This window comes from Rhipicephalus microplus, chromosome 4 (assembly GCF_043290135.1).
Source record: "Rhipicephalus microplus isolate Deutch F79 chromosome 4, USDA_Rmic, whole genome shotgun sequence".
NCBI classification, from domain to species: domain Eukaryota; kingdom Metazoa; phylum Arthropoda; class Arachnida; order Ixodida; family Ixodidae; genus Rhipicephalus; species Rhipicephalus microplus.
In genome coordinates, this window is record NC_134703.1 from 109164094 (window position 1) to 109189490 (window position 25397).

Consider the following 25397-nt stretch of genomic DNA (forward strand, 5'->3'; position numbering starts at 1 on the left):
TTTCGCGGCGGGAGACAGCCCGGTTATATGTTGTTGATCCTTTTAGCAATGTACTCGTATTGCGCATTGTGCAGGCGGAATGCATGCGAATATCTTGAGGTCTAGAAATTTCAGACATTTTGAGAAGGCGGCTAATGGGAAACAGTTAGGACGATATCATCACCTTAATTATCTAAGGCCGGTCCACTTTTCGCAAGACGTGAGTTAATAATTTATCAGTAGTTTTTGTATGTTATGCGTGTATATCTATATTCTTCATTTACAAATATTTCTTCTGGTTCAGCGTGAACGCTTCTTATATATGTTGTGTTGATTTCACAACACACAATTTCTTGTTTTTCTGCTTCTCAACCTGTACATGCTGTTATATTGACAGCGTTTGTTTTGCTCCCCTTTAAGGGGCCCTGCAACACTTTTTGAGCATGGCCAGAAAACGCTGCCGATAGGTAGTAGAGGCTCCCGAACAGACACGAGCCAAATATTAAAGCGCAGCACGCGGCCTAGAATTCACAATAAATTATCAAAGTCAGCCAAAAATAGCTTTCTCTTCTCTCGACAAATCACGGAACTAAGCCCAGTAAGCCCATCTACCAGCATTGACTGATATGAACATGACGCGCTCGGTTGTTACAGAGGCAGCCGCGAGAGGCCGTCACTAGTCCACGCGTGCGCGCGCGATCGCACTGAGAAAGCCGCGTATTCTTTAAAAAAATGCTCAATGTCACGAGGCGCGAGTGACGTTTTTTGTTTGCCCCTCCCATCCCTCCCTGCTAAGCTTCCAGCACTTTCGTGGGGACGCAAAAGAGAGAATGTGATTGGAGCGTGTGAGAAATATTTGTAACTCCACTCGTACTGGCCGGATTTTTCACAGTTTTGAGGCGTTCAATTTGTTAGGTAATACGCTTTTCCAGTGAATTAATTCTCTGGTTACTCAAAAAAGTGTTTCAGGGCCCCTTTAAAGGTACACTGCAACACTTTTCCAAGTAACCATGAAATGGATTCACTAAAGGAGCTTATAGCCACAAGAATTTATGGCCGCATCAGTTTTAAGAATCTGTGTAGCACGAGCGCAGTTACAAATGGTGTCATCGTTTGGCAGATTCGGAGTGGCCGACGAACTCTGCGCCGGAGCACTCCACTTTGGCGGAGGGCAACAGGATAAATCTGCCAATGGAACACACGCGCTCCCTCTGGGTCAAGTGGCAGGATCAGCATGGAACGCGATATGCGCGTCTCTATCACTTGAGTGGACACGCTGCGCACAGCGACGCCACGCTAGCAAAACGTGAGCTCCGGCGCGAGGCGCAACTGTTGCGAGCGCCATCCGTTAGCGCGCTCGAAGTCGGCACCGTTTCAAGGCATGGGGCGCTTGCGACTTCCGGCCGAATCCACCGATTTTCACGGAGCAGAAAAAGTTGCTCCGTGGAGTGGATCTCGCGACAGAGCTGCTCCAGATCTGCCAATGAAACATACAGGGAGCGCTCTCAATCTGCAAATGGAATGGACTTGCTCCGTATGGAGCAAAAAAAGTATTAGCGGAAGGGCTCCGAATCTGCCAATGGATGACACCAAAAGATTTGTTGCACGCCGAGATCGCATTATCTCTTCTCTCATTCGAAAGAAAACACTGGAAGGTGAGTAGGGAAGGATGGCACGGGGAAAGAAAATACGTCATACACGCCTCGTGACCTTGAGCACCTTTTCTCTTCCTTGAATGCGCGGCTTTTCAGTGCGATCTCGCGCACCCGCGTGGACAAGTCGTGGCCTCCCGTGGCGGTCCCAGTAACCACAGAGCGCGCCATGCTCAAATCAGCCAATGGCTAATGCTCGGCCTGTGACGAAGCGATATTTTGAGCATGTAGCGTCATTTATTGAGATAAGAGGAAGCGATATTTACCCGAATGAGAATTTCTTGTGAATTTTCGTCCGCGTGCTGCACTATAGTATCTGGCTCGTGTGTTCTCAAAAGCCTCTACAACCAATCGGCAGCTTTTTCGGACCACGCTGAGAGTGTTGCAGGGCCTTTTTAATTAGTTCAATACCTCTAACTTTGCTTTCCTTCTTGTTATATTGCTGCAATTTGTCTTCCCTAAGCACCTCCTTTCTTGGCCCTCATCATGGTCCTTTAGTTAGTCATAAATAAATTGTCACGTGGTTTAATGAGACGTCGCCTTCAGCAAAAGTCAAAACGTCACGAAGAGAGCGTCGAAGAGCGGCGGGTGTCAAGCAGCTTGAATCCACCGCGACCTCTGATCGTTTCGCTACCACTAACGCTGTAGCTTGCTTTTTTGGCTGCTTCGTCAGCGTCTCGTATTATTCACTAAAAATAAATAAGGCTACAGTATTTACATAAAAATGCTGTGACAGCAAAAAAGCGAACTCCACATCGAGGTGCACAAACTTCATGGTTACCATTGTAAGCTCAAAAGCGTTAACTAGGAACACTCCTTGATTAACCTAAATATAAACTTAAGGGCAGTTTCTTTTAATCAAATCAAGATATGGAAGAAGATTAAGCGCACTTCTAACACCCCGATTTCGCAAACGAGTGTACCGGGCGTGAGGGAAAGCCGGCCGCTGTGTTGCATCAGACTGCACTTTCCCGTGACGAAGAAGCGATAAACGTAGGATGAAAGGGCCCCGAGACAGTATCTCGTGGTTTGAAACGGCAAGTTGTCTCACTTACACCAGCGGATCGCCTTGCTATTGCATGCGATGTTTGGTGCTTATCTTCTTCGCGCAGTTCGCAGTTGGTCCCTTTTTTCTCACTCTTCAGCTTTATTTCATGCACGGGGCTTTCGGTTGCGGTATTGGGGCCTGCAACTGATTATGAATATCTGAGATCACAGGTAATTTTATTGGATATCACAGTAATGAACATGCCTATCAAAGGACGCCCTACCATATTCTCAATTATGGTGATTAAAGGTTGGTTAACAATTTCAGTTTAAATGTAGCTACAGTTGTGGAAAAGTATTTTCGCATCAGCTACCACTCAGTAATTAAAGATGACAGGTGGTTTACTCTCGTCGCATTGTTTACAAAACCAGCTGTACTTTTACAATAAAAATTTTAAAGAACATCCAACGTATTTATCGTGTTTTGTTTTCCCCTCGTGTCCACTCTTGAAGCAATGTTTTTGTCATGATTAACCAACCAAGCCGTCCGTCATTCTGTGTGTAGATCGTATTGAGCCAGTCAGCATAGACGTGAGCAGGGGAGGGTGGTGGTCACCCTCCCCTAGACCCATAAGAAGGGGGGGGGCAAGTTAGCGCCATATAACTTGACATAATAGAGAACCCTGCGGAGCATGCCAGAGGCCCGCCTGGTCAGAAATCCTCACACCCGTCAACCACAAGGACGCGAGTTGGCTCCTCCAGAGACACTGAAGACACCGATCTGTATTCTATGTCGGAACACGACACATCCGTTGACAGTTTTATACCTGTCCGGGGTTAATCCCATGTCAAGGGGGTGATTGCGAGAAAACCCGGACTATAGTGAACTAGAAATTCTAGTTCACTATAACCCAGACGTAGGCGACTAGATAGAAATATACCTAGATAGATGCTCAAAGTGCCCGCACCACACAAAGAAATGCTTCGCATTTAATAGCCAGCTCGGCAACCATCATTGACTTTTCACCAACATTACGCCCGCATAAGGTCCTTCTACAAAGAAGTTTCTGGACCTAAGGGGACGCTACGGTACAATACTCGATTACCACGCAGAATTCTTCGGTTCGACTACTCTTGGGACGCTGATATTTCTTCTTTGCGTTCGTCGGGTGAACGCTTGTGACATCAGTTTTTAGGGGCGAAGCTCCTCTTAGTCTAATCTTGTCCTGGTGTGGCGTAACCGAGAGAAGAAGAGATGACGAAAAAGGAAGGCAGTATCTCTCGAACATTATAATTGACCACGCATAGACGTACATACTAACAGAAGTTGAGTGAGGATATTGTAGATCGTGCTGTATTTCTACTCTCCAATTGGCTGCCGCGCCATTGCTGGTAGTGCCTGGGAACACGAAGAAGGAGTGTCTCCCTCAGTCTCCTGGATAGTCATGGTACGTGGTGGATCGTTCGTGAGGCATGGACGAAGCAGACCGGCATGCTCGTTGGAGACGTTTGCGCTAGGTTTCGTTGGCTTGCGTCTCGTTGGTGTTAGCCGCGCGCCGTCTACATTCTCGAACGCGATCGTATGCATGCGCGGACAGACGGACACACGGACTGGTGGACAGACAGACAGACACACGGACTGGTGGACAGACAGACAGACAGACAGACAGACAGACAGACAGACAGACAGACAGACAGACAGACAGACAGACAGACAGACAGACGGAATTTCTGCTAAACGAGTCCTTTAACGCTATTAAACGCATTAAAAGTGATCCTACATTATAAAGCACCCGGCCAAGTGGTAGCCTAATATGCCATGCTACAGCACAAGGCGCGAAAGCGTCAAATATAGCCCCCCCCCCCGCTAAGAGCGTATACAGTGCGGGGTCGTGAGACACAGAAAACAATCTCCACAGAGACGTAGGAAAAAAATCACAATTAAGTGATCACTGTATTGACGCAACACTTTGCCTCAGTTCTTGGTTTACCCGTGAAAGAGAAAACGGAGCTGAAGTATAGTCAAATACAAAGAAAGACGGATGACAATAGGTGCCGAGTTACAAATTATTTTTAGTTTGCACTATTGACACATATCGTGGCACCCAAAACACACGTGACTACTGAAGATGTGCTATTATCCCCCCGACGTCAGCATCCCCGCCAGAGACGCGCGTGAATTATCTGAATGATAAAAAGTCAATTTTATTTAGGGTGGGTTAGAGATACTAACATATCTATCTTTAGGGCGTACTGCTTCAGATGCTTTCGATATTTTTCTTGTTCCTTTAACGCAACCACGCTAAGAGCTTGTTTCCATGAAAATCAGCGCTTGTCTGTGCTCCTTTCTTGTCCTTTTTCAAAATAATAATAAGAATATTATTAATACTAATATATTAGGTTTTACGTTCTGTAGCCATGATATGATTATTATAGATGCTGTAATGGAGGGCACCGGAAATTACGACCATCTGGTGTTCTTTCTTTGCACTGAAATCGCATCGTACACGGGTCTCTACCATTTCACCTCATTGATTGGTATGTGGGGTTTAATGTCCCAAAACCACTATATGATTATGAGAGACGACGTAGTGGAGGGCTCCGGAAATTTAGACCACCTGGGGTTCATTAACGTGCACCCAAATCTGAGCACACGGGCCAACAACATTTCTGCCTCCATTACCATTTCACCTCAAACAAAATGTGACCACCACAGCTAATATCGAACCCGCAACCTTCGGGTCGCAGGTTCCTTGTAGCTCACCGTAGCACCGAAGTCACTGTTCCACCGTGACGTACTGTTAGACAGTGCAATGAAACCCAACTTACACAAAGATTCGCGCTCGGATGAAGACTGTTCACCCCAAAGTTACTCGAATAAACTAGTGACGTTGCTGTATACCTTGCAGAGCAATGGACAGCACGCGATGCGCGGAACGCATGGGCTCACCTGGCAGGCGTCGTCGCCCTTCTCACCACCGGCGCAGTACGAGCTGGCCGGCATCAGGAACTGCTTCTCCGTCACCGCGTTGATTTTGGCCGTGCAGTCGCGGTCCTCGACGACGGGCAGCACAGCTTCACGAACCCGCAGCGCAATCGGTCCGCCTGACGCAAACGATACGCGGAAACCAAAATGCTTTTTAAAATAATTGTTCTGCTCTTATATCAGCTGTTCACGTATGTTCAGCACAGATTGCCTAGCTAGTGTATATGCTGTCTTGCTTTGAGTGAATGAGCATTTGTCTGACCGCAGGAAATAAATTTATAAGCGCATGCGCTGTAAGCGCTTGTGGCCTACAGGACTAGAATGGAAACGAGCTTTTGTCATTTTAAGCAATGTGTGGCGTATGTGGACAACTTGTGAGCGAGCCAGCCCGCTGCCCGGCCTATAAATAATTGTAAAAGAGAGTAGAGGAGAGAAAGAAAGGAATAGAGAAAAGAAATTACATTGTATAATTATGAACGAAGTATATAAGAAAAGCGCCCGCCACAAGGTTTACTTTGTGTTTAAAGTGCGGCTGATCAGGCCTGGAAACAACTGTAACATTATCCGGCATTTTATTCGTATCATTCGTTATTTTTTCCTATCAATTTTAAAACTAAGTGAGGTTAATGTTCCCCACGAGTTGGGGCGTAGTTAGAAACATTTGTCAGGGTCGTGAGGGGAGGGGAGTCATATACTCACCCTTTCGTGCGTATGTTTGCGTGTGTGCACCACCCCAACCACCTTGACCCGGCTATACGCCAGTGCTTGCAAAGTTAGGTCTTTTATCAAGTTACGGAAATACGGCAGGTAAATATGGTGAGGCAGTACGGTAGCGTGACGCCTCTCCAGTGACAATGCGTCCTTCAGGTGACAGGTCCCTCGCTAACAATGAGTAGGTTGACAGGCAACAATGAGGTGTGACAACCCCACAGTAATTTTTGAGCTTTTGTGTTCTTGGGGTGCCTTCGTAAAAGGTCAACGACCGAGAAATGAGGAACGGGTATTTGCGCGCCGTATTTCCGTAACTTGCTAAATGACCCTAGTAACGCGTGAGCTCGGACAGAAATATAGGCAGGTCGACTATAGCGCGTAGAGTTTCCCAATATACACTAGAGGGAACTCTGGCGCTAGTGTCTATGGGAGCTGCAATGCACGGCGCTTCAGCGATCACGGGAATGATGGGTAGTACACACATTTGTCTAAACTTCGTACTTTTGGCCTGCTTTTGTCTCCGTGTATGTTCGTGTGGCTTGAAGCTGTTTTCTCACGAAACAAAAGTCGGCAAATGTTCAGCGATTGCGCTTCACCACCCTATTTTTCTTAATTACCTTTCCAAATTGGGTCACGAAGTTTAAAAGGGTTGAATCATTCTTTCAAAACAAAATCGAAACACAGCAATAAACGGAGCCGCAAGTACGATTCGCCGCTTGCAAGTACAAAGACTAGGCAAATGTGTGTACTACCCATCATTGCCATGGCCGCTGAACGATCGCAGCGCCAGAGTGCCCTCTAGTTAATTTCGAGAAACTCTACGGACTAGCGTACCTTCTCCCAGGTAGCCGTATCCAGTGACGGTGCACCGATCCCCGGGAGTGGGCGCCGCACCACGGGCGGGCAGGCACACGAGGCAGGTGCGCGGGTTGAGCTGCACGGCGCCCTGGAGTTTGAGCAGCGCGATGTCGTTGTCCAGCGTCTGGCCGTTGTGGTTGTGGTGGATGTAGGTGGTGGCCACGCGGCGCGTCTGCGCTCCCGGGTGCGCCCGCTCGCTGCCCAGGTCGTGGTCGCCGACGCGGACGAACACGGGCTCCCCGTTGCGCACCAGGCTGCGCCAGCACCGCAACAAACGTTAGCTAACTCAGTCGTTTACTTAGGTAGCGTAACACCAAAGACTAACGAATAATACTAATTGTTGGACTCTAACGTCCCAAAACGACCACATGATTATGAGAGATGCCGTAGTGGAGGGCTAAAAAAATTCGACCATTTGGGGATTCTTCAGCGTGAACCAAAATCTTATAGGCACACGGACCTCGAGCATTTTCACCTCCATCGAAAACATGGGCTGCCGGAGCTGGCATTCGATCCCACGACCTCTGGGTCAGCAATCAAGCCCAATAACCACTAGACCACCGCGGTGGGTCGAGACTGACGACGGCGAACACACCTCATTCAATTAACCCAAACTTTAAAAGAAAAGGTATGTCGTCTAAAGCAATAAAAACATGTGGTTCTGCTGATGATGATTGATGATTTGTGGGGTTTAACGTCCCAAAACCACCATATGATTATGAGAGACGCCGTACTGAAGGGCTCCGGAAATTTATACCACCTGGGGTTCTTTAACGTGCACCCAAATCTGAGCACACGGGCCTACAACATTTCCGCCTCCATAGGATATGCAGCTGCCACAGCCGGGGTGTGATCCCGCGACCTGCGAATCGGCAGCCGAGTACCTTAGCCACGAGACCACCGTGGCGGGGCAAGCATGCGGTGCTAAAGATAAAGTTTTCTCACAAAACGCTCGAGGGAACTTTGGCACTATAGTTTCTTCGGGCGCTGCAACGCATGACTCTTTAGATTTTTTTAGATATATTTCTTTGATGAAATGATGAGTAGAACATAGATTTGCCTAAGGTTTGTTCTTTAAGCACCTTTGGCCCACTATGGCTTCTTCGGTGAATATTTTCCCCGACCTCCTCGATGGCTTTTCCAGTTAACTGCGCGATGTGGCTGTACGGACGTGTGCTGAGGGAGGCGGACCAAATGATACCCAGCTCCTTTTTTTTCTGATTATATTTATTCCCAATCTATCTTTTATTCTCATTATTCCATCCCCTGTGTCGTGTTGTTGATGTGTCTGCCTATGCGCGATAGACGGTTATGACGCGGCACTTTTCTCTTCTTTTCCCCTTTCACTTCGTTTGTTTTTTTTTGGGGGGGGGAGGCTCCAAGTGGTCTGCAACCCATTTTTCACGAGTTGAAGTTAATGAATGTCGGCGAAAAACAAATAAAACAAAAGCCGCAGTTCGCAGCCTTAGAATTTTCAGGCTCGCGAATCCAAATGATCTCACGAAGTTCACAACGAGGTATTCTTTTAGCCGAGGCAAAGCCAAGACACAACAATAAGCAAGACCCAACCTGAATTCAATGCTGTGAGATCGAAGATTAGACAATGCTAAATATGTGCTAGCATGATTCTCGTGGTGGCTGAACTATCTTAGCGCCACAGTTACTTGTAAACAAACAATAAGACAGTGCGAGACATAGAAAATTCAGTATTACAGTATAAAAGATAGAGTAAAATATACACTACTGGACACCAAAGAAGCTATGCGAGGGCATTTTTGAACGAATTTCTTTAAGAATGCTACCTAAGGCTCTCCCATAAAGCTTGGCCCCGCCGCGGTGGTCTAGTAACTAAGGTACTCGGCTGCTGACCCGCAGGTCGCGGGTTCAAATCCCTGCTGCGGTGGCTGCATTTCCGATGGAGGCGGAAATGTTGTAGGCCCGTGTGCTCAGATTTGGGTGCACGTTAAAGAACCCCAGGTGGTCGAAATTTCCGGAGCCCTCCACTACGGCGTCTCTCATAATCATATGGTGGTTTTGGGACGTTAATCCCCACATATCAATCAATCAATCATCCCATAAAGCTTTTCAGTGTTACATATGCCCAGAGTTGACGACTCGAGCACATCAGCGCGTGCGTGAGGCGTCACAGGTCACATTACCAGACGGTCAGTAGTAGAAATGCTATTCGTATTAACCCATTAATGCCCCGTGTTGCATATATGCAACACAAAGTTCATCTACCTACAAATAGCGCGCTTCTCAAGATAATAGCGAAAAGTTGACGCTACTCTCTGAATTAGTTATTTCTTGATCTCGGAAGTTCAAAATTTCACCACTGGGGGCAGCGTTGCGCGCAGAGCACTGTCTACAAAATGGCGTCCTCCTTGCCGGCGGGAGGCTGTTTCTTTTGAAATAACTAATAAAATCTTTCAGACAGCGACTCCATGATGCCTAAGTGTAGAGCAGATATGTTCGTTATCTTTCCGGTATGCGTGGTTTCGCACCTCGGACGTTATTTGAAGCGCAATATTTTCTGTTTTTAGCACGTTGCAGATATGCAACGGCGGGCAGTAGTGCCCCTGTGAACCACTGTTGCATATATGCAACGTGACAGTTTTCTTGAGAATAGTAGTGTGTAAGTGCCATTTTCCGTAGGAAAACGCAAGAATTGCGACTTTTCGCTTTTATACAATTGATTTAATTTGTTCTATTGTTATTGCAGGCTGGAATTACGTCTTCTACATTTTACGGGTTGCCGAGAACACGAAAAAAGCGTTTTCTTGGAGATGACAACTTGCTTCGCCACATCGACTGCAACCAGAGTGACATATCCGAGTACAGCAGCACCGACGAAGAGCATGAGGCGCTTGCTGACGGAAGCAGTGATGAAGAAAGTGCTTCCACGGAGCCCGAGGATGAAGTTCCCGCCCAGACCCCGACAACAGGCTTGAAAGCGACATATGCGAAGAAGCGCTACACATGGAAGAAAACATCATTTGAAAAGTCAAAAAGCTGTTTCGAGAATGACTTCCCTTTGCCTCCTTGTGAGCCTCTCACAGCAAAGCAGCTTTTCGATTTGTTTGTGTCCAGAACGATGTAGTCACACGTAGTTGAAGAAACAAACAAGTACTACGTGCAGAAAAATGGAACAACTCTCGGCTTGACAGTTGAAGAACTCACATCTGTGCTTGGAATGTTTTTCCGTATGGGCCCGGTGGATATGCACAGGGTACGTGCGTACTGGGAACAGGGAAGCAGGTACGAGCTTGTGGCACAAGTTATGTCTCGGAACCGATTCGAGAAAATAACAAGTCATTTGCACTTTGTCGAGAATGATACTGCGACTGAACAAACTATGCAAGACAAATGCTGGAAAGTGCGCCCTTGGCTTTCAGAACTGCGGGAAAACATGTTGAAGATTCCACAGGAAAAGAAGACGTGCATTGATGAGATTTTGATTCCATTCCGTGGAAGGTCCCCTATATGACAGTACCTGCCAAACAAGCCAAAGTGCAAGTGGGGTCTCAAGGTTTGGGCCCGAGCAGGAGAGTCTGGGCTCTGCTATGACTTTGACGTGCATCCAGCTTCTAGCAAGGGTTTTTATGGTGATCAAAGTGGATATGAACTCGGTCTTGGGTCAGGAGTTGTGATCCAGTTGTGCTCAAGTCTCCCTGGCCACGACCACAACCTCGTTGTTGCTGATAACTTTTTTTCAAGTCCTCATTTGGTCACTGAGCTAACACGTAGGAAAATTTCCTACATTGGAACCGTGAGAGAAAACAGACTGCAATCATGCGAGTTGATGAGTGAGAAAGAAATGAAAAAAGAAGGCCGTGGCACATTGGACTCCTGTGTGGCATCTTGCGGTGAGCAAGACATGGTGGTCGTAAAATGGTTTGACAACAGGCCAGTGACACTCATCTCCAATTGTGTTGGTGTCGAACCAACGACAACCGTAAAAAGATGGGATAAAAGGCAGAAGACCCATATTCCCTTTGAGTGCCCCGCTGTAGTGCCTCAGTACAACATGTCGATGGGTGGTGTTGACCTCCTAGACATGATGTGCTACAGTTATCGCTTTCCTATGCGGGCAAAGCGACGACATTTCTAGATTACATGCAGATACGGCACCAATTTTTTTATCTTAAAATTAAGCCATAGAAGCGAAGCAGCAACCATGGTTTCTGCAATTCACACGCGGTGTTTTGTTATATTATGCAAGAGGGAGTCTTACAGCAGGAAGCCCTCTAATGCATTATGTACAGCGCATAACTTGAAAACTTGAAAATAATTTGGACCACACTCGGAGCAAACCATGACTGGGATCACACTAGCATATACGAATTCCAACGGAATGTGGCCGCCGCTGCATGGCGAAAATAACCCGCCACTGACACTCCACGTCAGCACACCATAAGCTGTCAACCATCAACAGATGCAGCCAGCAATGTGAGCTTTCCGAAAATGAGTTGCGAGTGTGGGGAAGACTCCTTGCCAAGCTTGCCGTACTTACCTAGTCACGCAGTGTGCTGCCGTTAGAACCCATTGGGTGCCGATCAGAGCTCCTCCGCAAAGGTACTGGTTCTGTGAGTTTATCAGGGCCGCCTGCGAAGGATGAAAAAAAAAAATCAATTCTGTTGTTGCGTTGGCGGCGTACTCTGATTTCATAGAGAAGCTGCATGTGGCTAGGTTGTTACCATGTATTTATTTTTTTACAGGGCACCACTGAAAGCATATGCATCAGACAAATTTAAGAAATTTTCATAATCATATAGTGGTTTTGGGACGTTAAACCCCAGATATCAAATTTAAGAAACCGGACCACTCAACCCTGATCACGTAAAAATGAAGCATGTACAGATTGACAGCAGGCAAGAAACGCCAAACACATCGTGCGGAAAGCGAGAAAATACGACAGATTTCTCGAAATAAAGAATGCGGCGAAAAAAAAAACATTGGCAGCATATCCACGGAGTGAATGATGGAGAGTGGGGCGAAGCATTCGTCCGTCCATTCGTGCTTGCTTCCGTCAGTCCATGCGTCCGTCTGTGTGACCGTCCATGCGTCCATCCGCCCGTCCGTGCGTGCGTCTTTTCGTGCGTCCGTCCCTGTGTTCGTCCATGCTTCCGCCCCTGCGTCTGTTCATGCGTCCATCCATGCATCTGTCTGGGAGTCCGTTCGTCCACCTATTGAACACTCTAAGTCCCACCATCTCGCATCTTTTTATCATATATTCCCCATATGGAAGCACCGCCATTCAGTGGACATTCCAAGGACTAAACGAGGGGTGGCACACGCACACTTTCGTACGGCTTGCGCTTCGGGTCTACTTCCCACCTTTAACCACCTCGAGTTCATGGTACATACTAGTTCACTGTATTCATGGCACTGTGGCCCAACGCTCGCTAAACCTTTCTAAAACAAAGGAGGTTACGCCCAGCGAGTATAACGTAGCAACCTTTTCCTGTCAGATAGTGCTCGTTGTACATGCCAATGGCTGCTAATGAGAAATGAGAGACAGAAGAATTAGGCTTTTACTTTCTTACGGCTAGTGCTTCGTATCTACTTCCCACCTTTAACTACCTCGAGTTCCTTCATGGTATATACTAGTTCATTGTATTCATGGCACTGCGGCTCAACGCTCGCTAAACCTTTCTAAAACTAAGGAGGTTACACCCAGCGAGTATAACGTAGCAACCCTTTTTTTTTTGTCAAATAGTGCTCAACGTACATGACAATGGCTGCTAATGGGGATCGCAGCGTGCGCGTTAACTAAAAGCCGAATGCTCCTGTCTCTCATTCCCCCTTGGCAGCCATTGGCATGTACATTGAGCACTATTTTTTATTGTTCAACAACGCACAGAAGAAATCTCTCACCGGCACCACCTTGCAGGTCAAAATGTCATACTTGTTACACACTACAACGGCTATGAGGGACGAACGGGTGCCGCTATAAGGAGCTTCGCCCCTGCTCTCCCATAGTAGAGTACCTACTACTCTAAATCGTTAACCACTTTTTCAAAACACACAAAAAATCTCTGCATATCCTAGAAGTGAATGAGGTTGACTGGGCTATGCAGTAGGATCGTTCGGTATTACCGCAAATCGCCCATCGCAGTGACTGCTCACGCATGTAAATGAGTACCAAGCGATGCACACTTATATACACTGTTTATTGGTCATGCAGTACTGGTATGTGTGGTCTGAAACGCGCTTGTTATTCATCGCCATGAGTGCCACCGTCAGCGACGGCTTTGGGCACACAACGCCAATGGACAAGCCTCGAGTTTAAGGAGATTCGCCCCCTAAAAAAAATACTATAGCAGTTCTGTGTATGAATAGAACCGATGAGCGAATCTCCTTGAAAACAGGACCTAAACGACTATGCGCCTGATCTCGCTGCTGGCTTTCAAGAGCATCTGCTGCGCTCCCTGGCGGTAACAACAAAACGGGTGAGTAGGCAACACGCGCGGTGCAGCTGCAGCCATCTGCCGCTCGGCGCGCTTTCTTGGCACAGGGATCTTCGACGGCGACATCGGAGTGCGGGCCTAACACCATGAGGCCTAAGGAACTTCGCTGAGCTTAAAGAAAAAAAAGAAAAAAAAGAACGCAGATGCCATGCTCCTCAAACAAAAAACTTTAAAAGAGCGCAGGCTGAATTCAAAAAGGTCCTCCTAGACAGGCATTTCAGGTTTATCTGCAAGGTGTGTGATTGGCTATGCGCCAAAATTCTGTGTCGCCTCAGTGTGGTGTACTAAGCCGCTTCGCTGGGACACCCACTTCCATGTACGAATACGGTGAAAAATTTTCTTCAACCGCCCCAGGAGACTTACTACAAACCCTCACTGGCTGTGCTGAACGGCGTCCCTCTTTAGTGCATATATTGCGCGAGGCTTAGTATTTGCTTCGTACAAGAGAGCGCGTAAGCATTATTTGTAATCACGTCACTCATACGGCGTATGGTAACAGCTATGAATATGAAATCGACACTAATCGGTATTCGCCATCGTTCAGCCACCCCGCTGTGTCTGCTGGAGTGGAACACCTCAAGCATAAGACATACGAGACTCCACCAAATGAACCTTCGACTGAAACTTCAACCTCCATCCGGAATTCGTCGACGTGAAGCTTCGCTTCATTGTCGCATTTGGTAGGGGGTTGCCTTCACAAAAGCATATACAACCCTCAAAAGCATATCAACTAACAGTGCGGAATGCGACGTCTGCGGCACCGAAGAAGACATCAACCATCTGCTGAGCCGTTGCCCTCGATTTGGCCTGTGAAAGACAAGCTTTCTGACGCGTTGCGACAATTAGACGACCGGCTACTCTGTATGCAGATGCTACTGAGTACCGTCCTCGTCTTTCGTCAGCTCAAAAGACAGTCAAAGCCATCTTGCGCTTATGCGCTACAGGCCTTGCGCTACAGGCCTATGTGAACACCTTTAACTTTTGTGTAGTGCCACCGCTGCATACGGGTCAGCCCATTGCCTGACAATCCTTTTTTCTTCTCTTTCTCTTCTCTGTCCTTTTTCTCTAATCTTTATACTCCCCCTTCCCATTCTCCCAGCGTATGGTAGCAAACTTGGCATGTGCCTGGTTAACCTCCCTGCCTTCTCTCTTGTTGTTGTTGTTCCTGTTCTCCTCTTCTAGCCAATATTCGCGATCATCATCATCATCATCATCATCATCATCATCAGCAGCAGCAGCAGCAGCAGCAGCAGCAGCAGCCTGACTACGTCCTCTGCAAGACAAAGGCCTCTTTCATGTTCCGCCAGTTAACCCGGTCTTGTGCTTGCTGCTGCCAATTTATACCCGCAAACTTCTTAATATCATCTGCCCACCTAACCTTCTGTCTCCCCTTAAGCCGCTTGCTTCTCTTGGAATCCAGTTAGTTGCCTTTAATGACCAGTGGTTTTCCTGTCTACGCACTGCATGCCCGGCCGATGTCCATTTCCTCTTCTTGATTTAAACTGTGATATCCTTAACCCTCGTTTGTTCCCTAATCCTCTCTACTCTCTTCTTGTCTCTTAAGGTTACACCTACCATTTTTCTTTCCATTGCTTGCGGCGTCGTCCTCAATTTAAGCTGAACCCTCTTTGTAAGTCTCCAGGTTTCTGCTCCGTAGCTAAGTACTGGCAAGATACAACTGTTATATACCTTCCTCTTGAGGGATAGTGGCAATCTACCTGTCATAACTTGAGAGTACTTGCCAAATGTGCTCCACCCCATCCTTATTCTTCTATTTACTTCATTCTCGTGGTTCGGCTCCGCGGTTATTACCTACCCTAAGTAGACATAGTCTTTTACAACTTGAAGTGCACTATTACCTATCTGAAGCGCTGCTCTTTTCCGAGGTTGCTATACATTACTTTCGTTTTCTGCAGATTAATTTTAAGACCCACCTTTCTGCTCTCCTTGTGTAATTCCGTAATCATGAGCTGCAATTCATCCCCTGAGTTACTCAGCAATGTAATGTCATCGGCGAAGCACAGGTTACTAAGGTACTCTCCATTAACTCTTATCCCTAACTGTTCCCATTCTAGGCTTCTGAAAACCTCCTGTAAGCACGCGGTAAATAGCATTGAAGAGATTGTGTCCCCCTGCCTTACCCCCTTCTTGATTGGTATTCTGTTGCTTTCTTTATGAATTACTATGATAGCAGTTGATCCCCTGTAGATTTCTTCCAGGATGTTTATATATACTTCATCTACGCCCTGATTCCGCAGTGTCTGCATGACGGCTGATATTTCTACTGAATCAAACGTCTTCTTGTAATTTATGAAGGCTATGTATAGTGGTTGGTTATATTCTGAGCATTTCTCTATTACCTGATTGATAGTATGAATGTGGTTGATTGTTGAGTGGCCTGTTCGAAATCCTTCTTCTTTGGTTGATTGAATACTAATGTTTTCTTTACTCTGTTAGCAATTATCTTTGTAAATAGCTTGTATACTACAGAGGGCAAGCTGATCGGCCTGTAATTCTTCGAGTCCTTGTCATCTCCTTTTTTTATGTATTAAGATGATGTTAGCGTTCTTCCAAAACTCTGGTACTCTTCCCGTCAGGAGAATCCTCGTAAACAAAGTGGCTAGTGTTTCTAACACTATCTGTCATTTATCTTTCAGCAGATCTGATGTTACCTAATCCTCACCAGCAGCTTTGCCTCTTTGCATGCTCTCCTAAGCTTTTCTGACTTCTATCATTACTGGTGGAATGTCATCTGGGTTACTGCTAGTTCTTATAGTATTAAAGTCGTGGTTGTCCCAGCTACTGTACAGATCTCTGTAAAACTCTTCCGCTATTTTAACTATCCTATCTATATTGGTAGTTATTTTGCCTTCTTTGTCCCTTAGTGCATACATCCAATTTTTTCCTATCCCGAATTTCCTCTTCACTGCTTTGACGCTTCCTCCGTTTTTCAGAGTGTGTTCAATTCTCTCCATCTTATACCTTCTTACATCGCATACTTTACGCCTATTAATCAACATCAAAAACTCTGCCATGCAGTTCTATTTTGTCTGTTGTACTTGAGACTTTCATGATTTGACGTTTCTTAATGAGATTCTTTGTTTCCTGGGAAAGCTTGCCTGTGTCCTGTCTAACTATCCTGCCTCCAACTTCCACTGCACACTCCGAAATGATACTCGTCAGACTATCATTCATTGCATATACGCTAAGGTTGGTTTCCTCACGAAGAGCAGAGTACCTGTTCTGAAGCGAGACTCTGAATTCCTGTACTTTCCCTCTCAGTGCTAGCTCATTGATTCGCTTCTTGCGTATAAGTTTCTGTCGTTCCTTTCTCAAGTCTAGGCGAATTTGAGACCGTACCATTCTATGGTCACTGCATCGTACCTTGCTGACCACTTCCACATCCTGCACGATGCCTGGGTGTGCACTCATTGTGAAGTCTATTTCGTTCTTATTTTCGCTATTAGGGCTCCTTCTTGTCCACTAGTGGTTTCCTCGTTTTCGGTAGAAGGTATTCAAAATCCGTAAATTTTTGCGTTCTGCGAATTCTACTAGTAGCCCTCCTCTGGCGTTTCTAGTACCGATGCCATAATCTCCTACTGCCTGGTCTCCAGCCTGCTTCTTCCCTACCTTTGCATTAAAGTTTCCCATCAGTATAGTATACTGTGTTTTTACTTTACTCATTGCCGATTCCACGTCTTCATAGAAGCTTTCAACTGAAGCGTCATCATGGCTGGATGAAGGCGCGTAGGCCTGTACCACCTTCATCTTGTATCTTTTATTCAGTTTGATTACGATACCTAACACCCTTTCATTAATGCTGTAGTATTCATGTATGTTACCAGCTATGTTTCTGTGAATTAGGAACCCCACTCCCAGTTCTCTTCTGTCAGCCAAGCACCGATAGCAAAGGACGTGTCCCTTCTGTAGCTCCGTACAGGCCTCATCTGTCCTCCTAACCTCACTGAGCCCTATTATATCCTATTTAACACCCTCTAGCTCCTCGAATAGTACAGCTAGACTTCCCTCACTAGATAAGGTTCCAGCGTTAAACGCTGCCAAGTTCAGGTTCCATAGAGGACTGGCCACCCTGGTGCAGTATTTGGCCACTACCTCCCACATGCATACGTCAAATATTAGCGATCACCAGGTCACAAGTCTGCTTCCATAACGGCTTTTCGTACGCAGGCATAAGCCAGGCTTCCCAAAGCGCGTATCAGCAAAAGCTCTGCGCATGCACTCTGTGCAGCATGTAGTGCTATTACGCACGCAACACTGTAACACCGTTACAGGACACAAGGGACAAAACATGTGTTACGTTGGAGACCCACGGGTAGGCGAACGGAGGTGGACATGGTAGGAAGCCAAAAGAACTTACACATTAAACCACCCTTTTAGGTCCATTTTGCTGTTTACAAACACAGGTCCTGGGTGGTTTCTGGTTTCGTGCACCGGCGCAGCCTAGTACGATAGGTGGGAAACGGAAACCTTAGCGACTAGTTCGCTCCTTTTCAGCAGTTTGGTGCCTGTGACTGACACAATATTTCAAATACTAGGGGTGAAGCTCCTAAAGCCGTGGCTGTCCATGCATGTCTGTCTGTGACCGGTTCGTAACCACCTAGTTGTATGAATCACTCAGCAGGTGGCGCTACTGTGAGTGACAGACAGACAGACAGACAGACAGACAGACAGACAGACAGACAGACAGACAGACAGACAGACAGACAGACAGACAGACAGACAGACAGAGATGAACAAACACATGGACGGGCGGACGCACGGATGGACACATGGACGGATGGATGGACGGATGGACGCTCGGCCCCAATCATCAGCGTTCACTACGTGGATATGCTGTGATTTTTTCCCTGTAAACCACACACAACATCCGTAGAGTCAGTAATCGACTGAGTGACTGAAGGTTTCTTGGGCTTTCGTGTACAGTGCAGAATACATGTATATAACCAATGCGCACAGTGCAAGAAAAAGACCGTTTTCAAGCGCAGAAAACAGATATAAGCACTAACACGGTGGCTATCTGGTTAAAATAAATAAAAAGTTCTCTGTTGCGTGCAGTAGCATTAATTTCAGCATTTACTAGAGCATTGATGTGAATGACTAAAGCTATTACACACTTATTTTTCTTCAGAAAAACTTGGGACACCGTTATTGCCCTAAAGGACGATCTCTCTTCACCCGAGCAACGTGCTTCGTCTCAAGATGCTCATAAGCATTTCTCTGTTGTCCTCGTCTTCCTGACGGTTCGGGATGGCTTTAAGCTCTCCCATAGTAGAGTACTCTGTGCTCTAAATCGTTACCCCCTTTTTCTACCCCCCCCCCTTCTTAAAGCCGTGTAAACGTACGGGACGGCTTTAGGCTCTCCCATTGTAGAGTACCAAGTACTCTAAATCTTTAACAACTGAAAATCCCTAAACAAACTGCAGTTACGGGACGGCTTTATGCTCTTCCATAGTAGAGTACCTAGTACTCTAAATCGTTAACCAATTTTTTCTAAACACACACTATAGAGCGTGAGGCGCATGGGATGGTTTTATGCTCTCCCATAGTAGAGTACCAAGTACTCTAAATTGTTAAACGCTTTAAACACATTTTAAACTCGTTGTGCTGTCTTCGTAGTCTCACGAATGTTGTTGCTAAGGTCTGTTTAAACCGGCCCAGTTTAACCTTTTAAATACGAAGCATTTCTTAGCAAACTTCAGCGACGGTCCGTCCGTCCGTCCGTCCGTCCGTCCGTCCGTCCGTCCGTCCGTCCATCCATCCATCCATCCATCCATCCATCCATCCATCCATCCATCCATCCATCCATCCATCCATCCATCCAGACAGCGGTTTTGCCACATACTTGCAGGCGTGCGCCGCGCTGCGTTGCTTTGACGCATGCACGTTTCAGCGCGTCCAGCGTACCTTCGTCACGAAAAGAGAGAGACGCAGTGTTGTCTGGGTAACGAATTTGCGCGAATTTCGCGCCGGTCGCCGTCGGGCCGCGCCGGTCGCACCTGGCGTCAAAATATAGAGTGCTCGCATTCTGCTAACGTAGCGTCGCTGTGCCCAGCGTGCGCACGTGGCAACGCTACATTGGGGTATATTGGGCCCTTCATGATGCACTCGCAGCCGTTGTACTAGCTCCACATATACCACATTTGGTGGTACTTGACATCAATGGAGGATCAAATATATGACTAGTGCGAAAATTATAATCCTGACACGCGTGTCATGTAAGAACATGACAGCATACCACGCTAATAACGTGCTCACGGCCATTTTGCCAGCTCCACATATACTAAATTTGGTATCACGTGACGTGAATAGATGACGAAGGTGAACGACGCATCCAAACATGATAATCATGACACAGAAGTCATGTACGGCATCGTTTACCTCCACCTCGGAACGTTGGGCTGGTTTTAAAGCGACATGTGAACCTTTCTTATTCATGCTTCGCATATAATCTGTTCCCACTGTACGGGGAATCTGCCAATTTTTTTCGTATTCTTGGCCAAAAAATTGCCCGCAGCTTCCCTCGGGGGAACACTGAGGAGGATGCGGAGCATATAATTGGTTAACGGGGTGTTAAAGTGCGACTTACTTGGGTCGATGGCTAAATTGGTTAACGTGGTTGTGAAATGGGGTGTTAAATTGCGACTTACTTGGGTCGATGGCTAAATTGGTTAACGTGGTTGTAGGAGGGGGTGTTAAATGAGTGAACACGTACACACGTATGCGAAAGGGCGGCGCTGGTCGAAGGGACGTCGATCATTGTGTTTGTGGATTCGTTGGAATTCATTTCACCGTGACCTTGGACGTCGACGCGCCGTACAAACCAACCGACGAGCGGCAACTGAGCGAGCGAGCGCCGACCTTGAGTATATATACAGCGCGACGGCGCATGCACTGTCAGCTGTCGAATGTTCGAGAAGGGGGAGAAGCGCAACGGCGCATGCGCGCGCGTCAGCTGCCGATGTTCTCGAAGCGTAACGGCGCATGCGCGCGCGTCAGCTGCCGATGTTCTCGAAGCGTGACGGCGCATGCTCGCTACATTATACAGCTAGCGAATGTTCGTGAAGAGGAGAAGCGCACGCGGTGTGTAGAGGAGGAAGGGTGCACAGATGGTGGAGGAGTGAAGCGCGCGCGGTGTGTAGAGGAGGAAGGGATGCACAGATGGTGGAAGAAGGAGGAGGAAGCTTGCGGACGGCGCCGCACTACAAGCCTCGAGTATTAGATGCTCCGCATCTAAAAAAAAACGGCTTCACGTTCCACTGCGAGACGCCGTCTTCATTTTCTTCTCTTGAGGTCACGCACTCTTCGATTTTTTTTCAACGCCCAAGTAAGGGCACTACGATGGCATCGTGTCGTTTCACGTGACATGACGTCAAGCCCCGTGGCGCCATGATGACGTCACAAGTGTTTGCGATCTGCGACATCATGTTGGTGTAATATTCTGACGTCCTGACGCGAAGATTTTTCGCATTACTCGTATCCGGCCCCGTGGGACGGTCTCCGTTGTTAATCAAACTTTCCGTTTGATGATACATCTAAGACTTTCGCCATAAAAAAGGTAGGTCTGTAGTGCCATCATCACCATCATCATTTCTTCATCACTGCGCTGCGCCTCTCGTGCAGCTGATGCTAGCTCGAGCTGCGCGAGAATTAGAACGAGCTTCTGGCCTGGCGGTCTGGACGTGGACAGCCACCGCGGCTCCGCTTCAGGCCTGCAATAAAGTGGCGAGATCGGCTCGGCCCCATCGGCCGCCTTCGACGTCATCTCACGTCTCCTCTTCTCTCGCCGCTACATTGGTGACCCGGACGTGATATTGGTGACCCGGACGTGACATTGGTGACCCGGAGAACACGCCCTTCGCCGAGCGGCCCGCGGCCATGTTCCCGCAACTCTGCCCACCAGTGCCGCCGTACCAATCAACTTACCCCAAGGTATGGTTTATGCAGCTCGATGCCGTTCTTGCGGTGAATGGCATCACGGACCAGCTGCTGATGCACGCCATTCTTCTCGACGCCCTACCGGTAGAGTTGCGCCATCTCGCTGCCACTTCAAGCACCAGCCCGCAGCCTTACGATGCCCTCTGCACTGCAGTGCTCGCCCGCAGCGGCAACACATACCGTCCGCTTCCGTTTACCCGCACCAGGCAGGTTTCCCCGGTGTCGCAGAGCAAGGTACGCACGCAAGCGCACGCAGAGCAAGCGACGGCACGTGACACCGTGGCCCTCGCCGTTTCCGCGACCACCAGCTCAAACGTCTCGGCCTCCTCCTCGCCGCAGCTGCTGGTCAGCTCCTCGACGGTGCCCCCTGCCGCTCCGCCACCTGCCACTGGTGCCAGCAATGGCTTGCCGGGTGCCTCGCCACATTCCACTTGCACCTACCCGGCCAGCAGCCGACAGCACTGGGCGTCCCCGCTCCCTGCCCCTGTCTCTGTTTCGTGGTCTACGACGGGCCCCAGCGCCGTGCCTTCGTGGAGCCAGAGCCTACCCTCATCGTCGGCGTCGACATCGGCAACCACCAAAGCAACTGCCACCGTCGCCCCTCTGCCCGTGGCGCCGCAGCAGGCACCTGCGTCGAGACCCGGCGTCGCACAGGTAGTTTCGGCCAGCCCCAGTCCTCGCACCTCTGGTGACCGCCGGCTCATCCAGCCGAAACAGCCACAGATCCTGCCCAAGCTGTCGAGCGGCAGCGCGAACATGACGACGCCTTCGACAGCGGCGACCACCCGGTCCCAGTCTCCCCGGGCGGCCCAGCACAAGGCCACAACGTGGCCCGCGCCTGTACCGGCGCCGCACCCTGCGACCACGGTGCAGCGCGGAGCCGCGATGGGGCTCAACACGGGGAGTCCGCTGCTCATCGGGAACCCCGCGGCAGCGCAGCCGGGCATGTTTCCGGCTGGACCTGCGCACGGCACTTTCCTGCTGAACCAGGACATTCCGGCCCTGGGCCACAGCCCGATTCTGATACAAGGCGCACTGGGGCAGACCCAGAGCTCTCTGGGACAGATACAGGGGGTCCAGCTGGCCCTGCGGCCACCCCATGCCACGGGCTTGACCCTGGGACCTCAGACGGGGCTCAGGCCCCATGGGGGACATCCAGGACCGCCTGGCACCCCGACGCTTGTCATTCCACAGAACCTGGGGCCAAGGCCCAACATCTTTCTGGCACCGCCACGCATGATGTCGCCCCCCTCGTTTGCCATAGTCCCGGGACAGCCACTGACGCTGCAACAGCTGCAGGCCATGCTGCCCACGCAGACCATGCTGGCCCAGCCCACACTGGGTGCGTTCCAGACAGACCAGCACCAATCCTTGGTGCAGATACCGACGTTCACCCAGCCGCAGATACTGGCGCATGCCCACTATCACCACCACCACCACCACCATCATGGCGCCCTGTCGGGACCTCTAATCTCGACAGGCGGCAGTATAGTGTCCTGTGCACCCAGCGCCAACATTGTCACCCACCATCCTGTCAAGACCTCGCGACACACGGTCCACTCTCGGCCTGTCCGACCAGGTCACCGTGAGACCCGCTTGTTGGCCAGCACAGCGACCCGGCACTTCCTCGTGCGTCCTCTGCGCAACTCCCAGAGTCGCCCACCAGAGACACACTGCTTACCGATGGCCTATAAACGTTGACAAACTGGACTTGCCAAAGGAACACTTTATGGACTGCCGTTCATGTACATAGCATTTGTCGCCCTCTTTCTTTTTTTCATATGCCTTCAAATCGCGCAAAGCGCTAGGGGGGGAGCCCTGTAGTGCCATCATCACCATCATCATTTCTTCATCACTGCGCTGCGCCTCTCGTGCAGCTGATGCTAGCTCGAGCTGCGCGAGAATTAGAACGAGCTTCTGGCCTGGCGGTCTGGACGTGGACAGCCACCGCGGCTCCGCTTCAGGCCTGCAATAAAGTGGCGAGATCGGCTCGGCCCCATCGGCCGCCTTCGACGTCATCTCACGTCTCCTCTTCTCTCGCCGCTACAGGTCTATAGCCATCAGACGGGCCTTGAAGTATGAATTGTTTGACCAATGTCCTTATCATGCCTTGGGAGCGAGACCACCAGCCATTTCTCTAGTGTCGGAGGTCTTACACTGGTAGCTATAAGTCCGAGCCTCTCGCCCGTGACCGCACAATCCCACAGAAGGTAGGCGTTATTCGGGAATCCACCGCAGGTCACACGGGCAGAAAACTTGTCCTTGCCTTGTATGTTGCGCTGAATGTGATTGCAAAGTGAATTTGGGTATGCCTCACAAGGGCTGCCTCTCGTCTCGTCATGAAGTGAGGTGGCATTAACCCTGCGGTTGTTGCGCATCTCGTCTAAGCATGCAATAGATCCACCTTTCTTGTCGAGATCAGTCACATCTGCATACCTTTATCTCTGTGTAACAGAGATCTTAATATTTATAAGCGACATCGGTGATTACTATTTTCTGACCGAATGTATGAAGTTCTGCAAATGCCACAGGCATTTTTGTTAATGCAGTCACACGCACAAAAAATGTAATGGTTACAAAGCATGAAGATTCTTACGGTGGTGCTATTGAAATATTTAATGTATGTCGCTTTTGAAACTTGTGTCCTGAGCAATCTCCGTTTTGGTGCATGCCCTTTCACGAGGTCATCATTAACACTCTCTGCAAGTGAACAAGAGCCTCCAAAATTAAAAGAAAATTGTGCTGTAACAACTACTCAAGCATATTGTACCATTTTGAATAAACAGTACAAGTGTATTAACATTGTAACAATGTGAGCTGAAAACTACGGTGGTTAACGTCATTAATGTTTGTTTACATTTGTTGCTCTATTGATGTAATAGAACAAGCTTTTGGCAAAGAAGAAGCATTGCACTGGCAAATCCTTCGCTATCGAACAAGTGGTTCACTTGGGCAGGTTGTTTTGATACCTGGCAGATATATTCCAAAAAATAGAAATGAATGCACACACAAATACATCCGCGCATGCTATTTAAAGCAATGTAAAATGACGTCAAACAGGCATTCTCAAAGCAATTAAACGAACGAAGAAGACAATCTTATAAAATTATTCATTCCTCAAGAATCTTGACTTTATCGCTGTGTTGTATTTTTCGCTCTTCAAAGACCAATCCACCGAAGGTTTTTTTCTGAGCGTAGCGGACGCTTATCGAAAGTTCTCCTAATTGGCGTTCTTGATTTTCACATACACTCGTTTTTATCTTCTCTCAACGGTCGAGCGTGAAACACGTAGTAAACATAGATCGCACGTTTTCGTTACAGGACTCCTTAAAGAAGGCGATAAGAAGTAATCTTACTCTGACGTTCAGACATTGTGAGGCTATGAGCTCCTAAAGATCTTCGCAGAGGACAATTTGCTAGATCCCGTTTGACATTCGCAAGCTCTTCATTGCGTCTGAACGACTGATTTGCAAAAACAAAAAAAGAAATGCTCAAATTTGGCTCAACAACCACAGAGATCAGTTTACTTTTTCTGTAGGCGGGATGTAACTCTCATCGCTTTCAAAGGTTACTGTTCGCGAAACAATAGGCATGTGCTCAACAGGGCCTATATACAGGGCAGTGGCAGTGCTTGCGAATATTTGGGATGGCTCCATTTAATCGAAAGGTTTAGAAAAATCCAGGGCCCTAATCATATCGAGATAATAGGGGCGATCAAAGATTTGTGCTTAAGCGGCTGACCTACTTCTCTTTTTCTCTCTTTCTTCCCAGCCTGTTTTTTTTTCTTGAGTTCTTTCT

General features: G+C 48.2%; 1 protein-coding gene across 1 annotated transcript in view; it reads right to left on the reverse strand.

The window, feature by feature from the left end:
• LOC119172815 (trypsin-like serine protease domain-containing protein masquerade) overlaps positions 1-25397 on the reverse strand; it is a 76053-nt gene that overhangs the window by 37594 nt on the left and 13062 nt on the right. Inside the window, exons 5-7 of the mRNA XM_075893485.1 lie at positions 11687-11778; positions 7150-7427; positions 5569-5723 (exon numbers count right to left, since the gene is read on the reverse strand). Of these exons, the coding sequence (XP_075749600.1) occupies positions 5569-5723; positions 7150-7427; positions 11687-11778 (525 nt within the window). The remainder of the gene's footprint in view (positions 1-5568; positions 5724-7149; positions 7428-11686; positions 11779-25397) is intronic.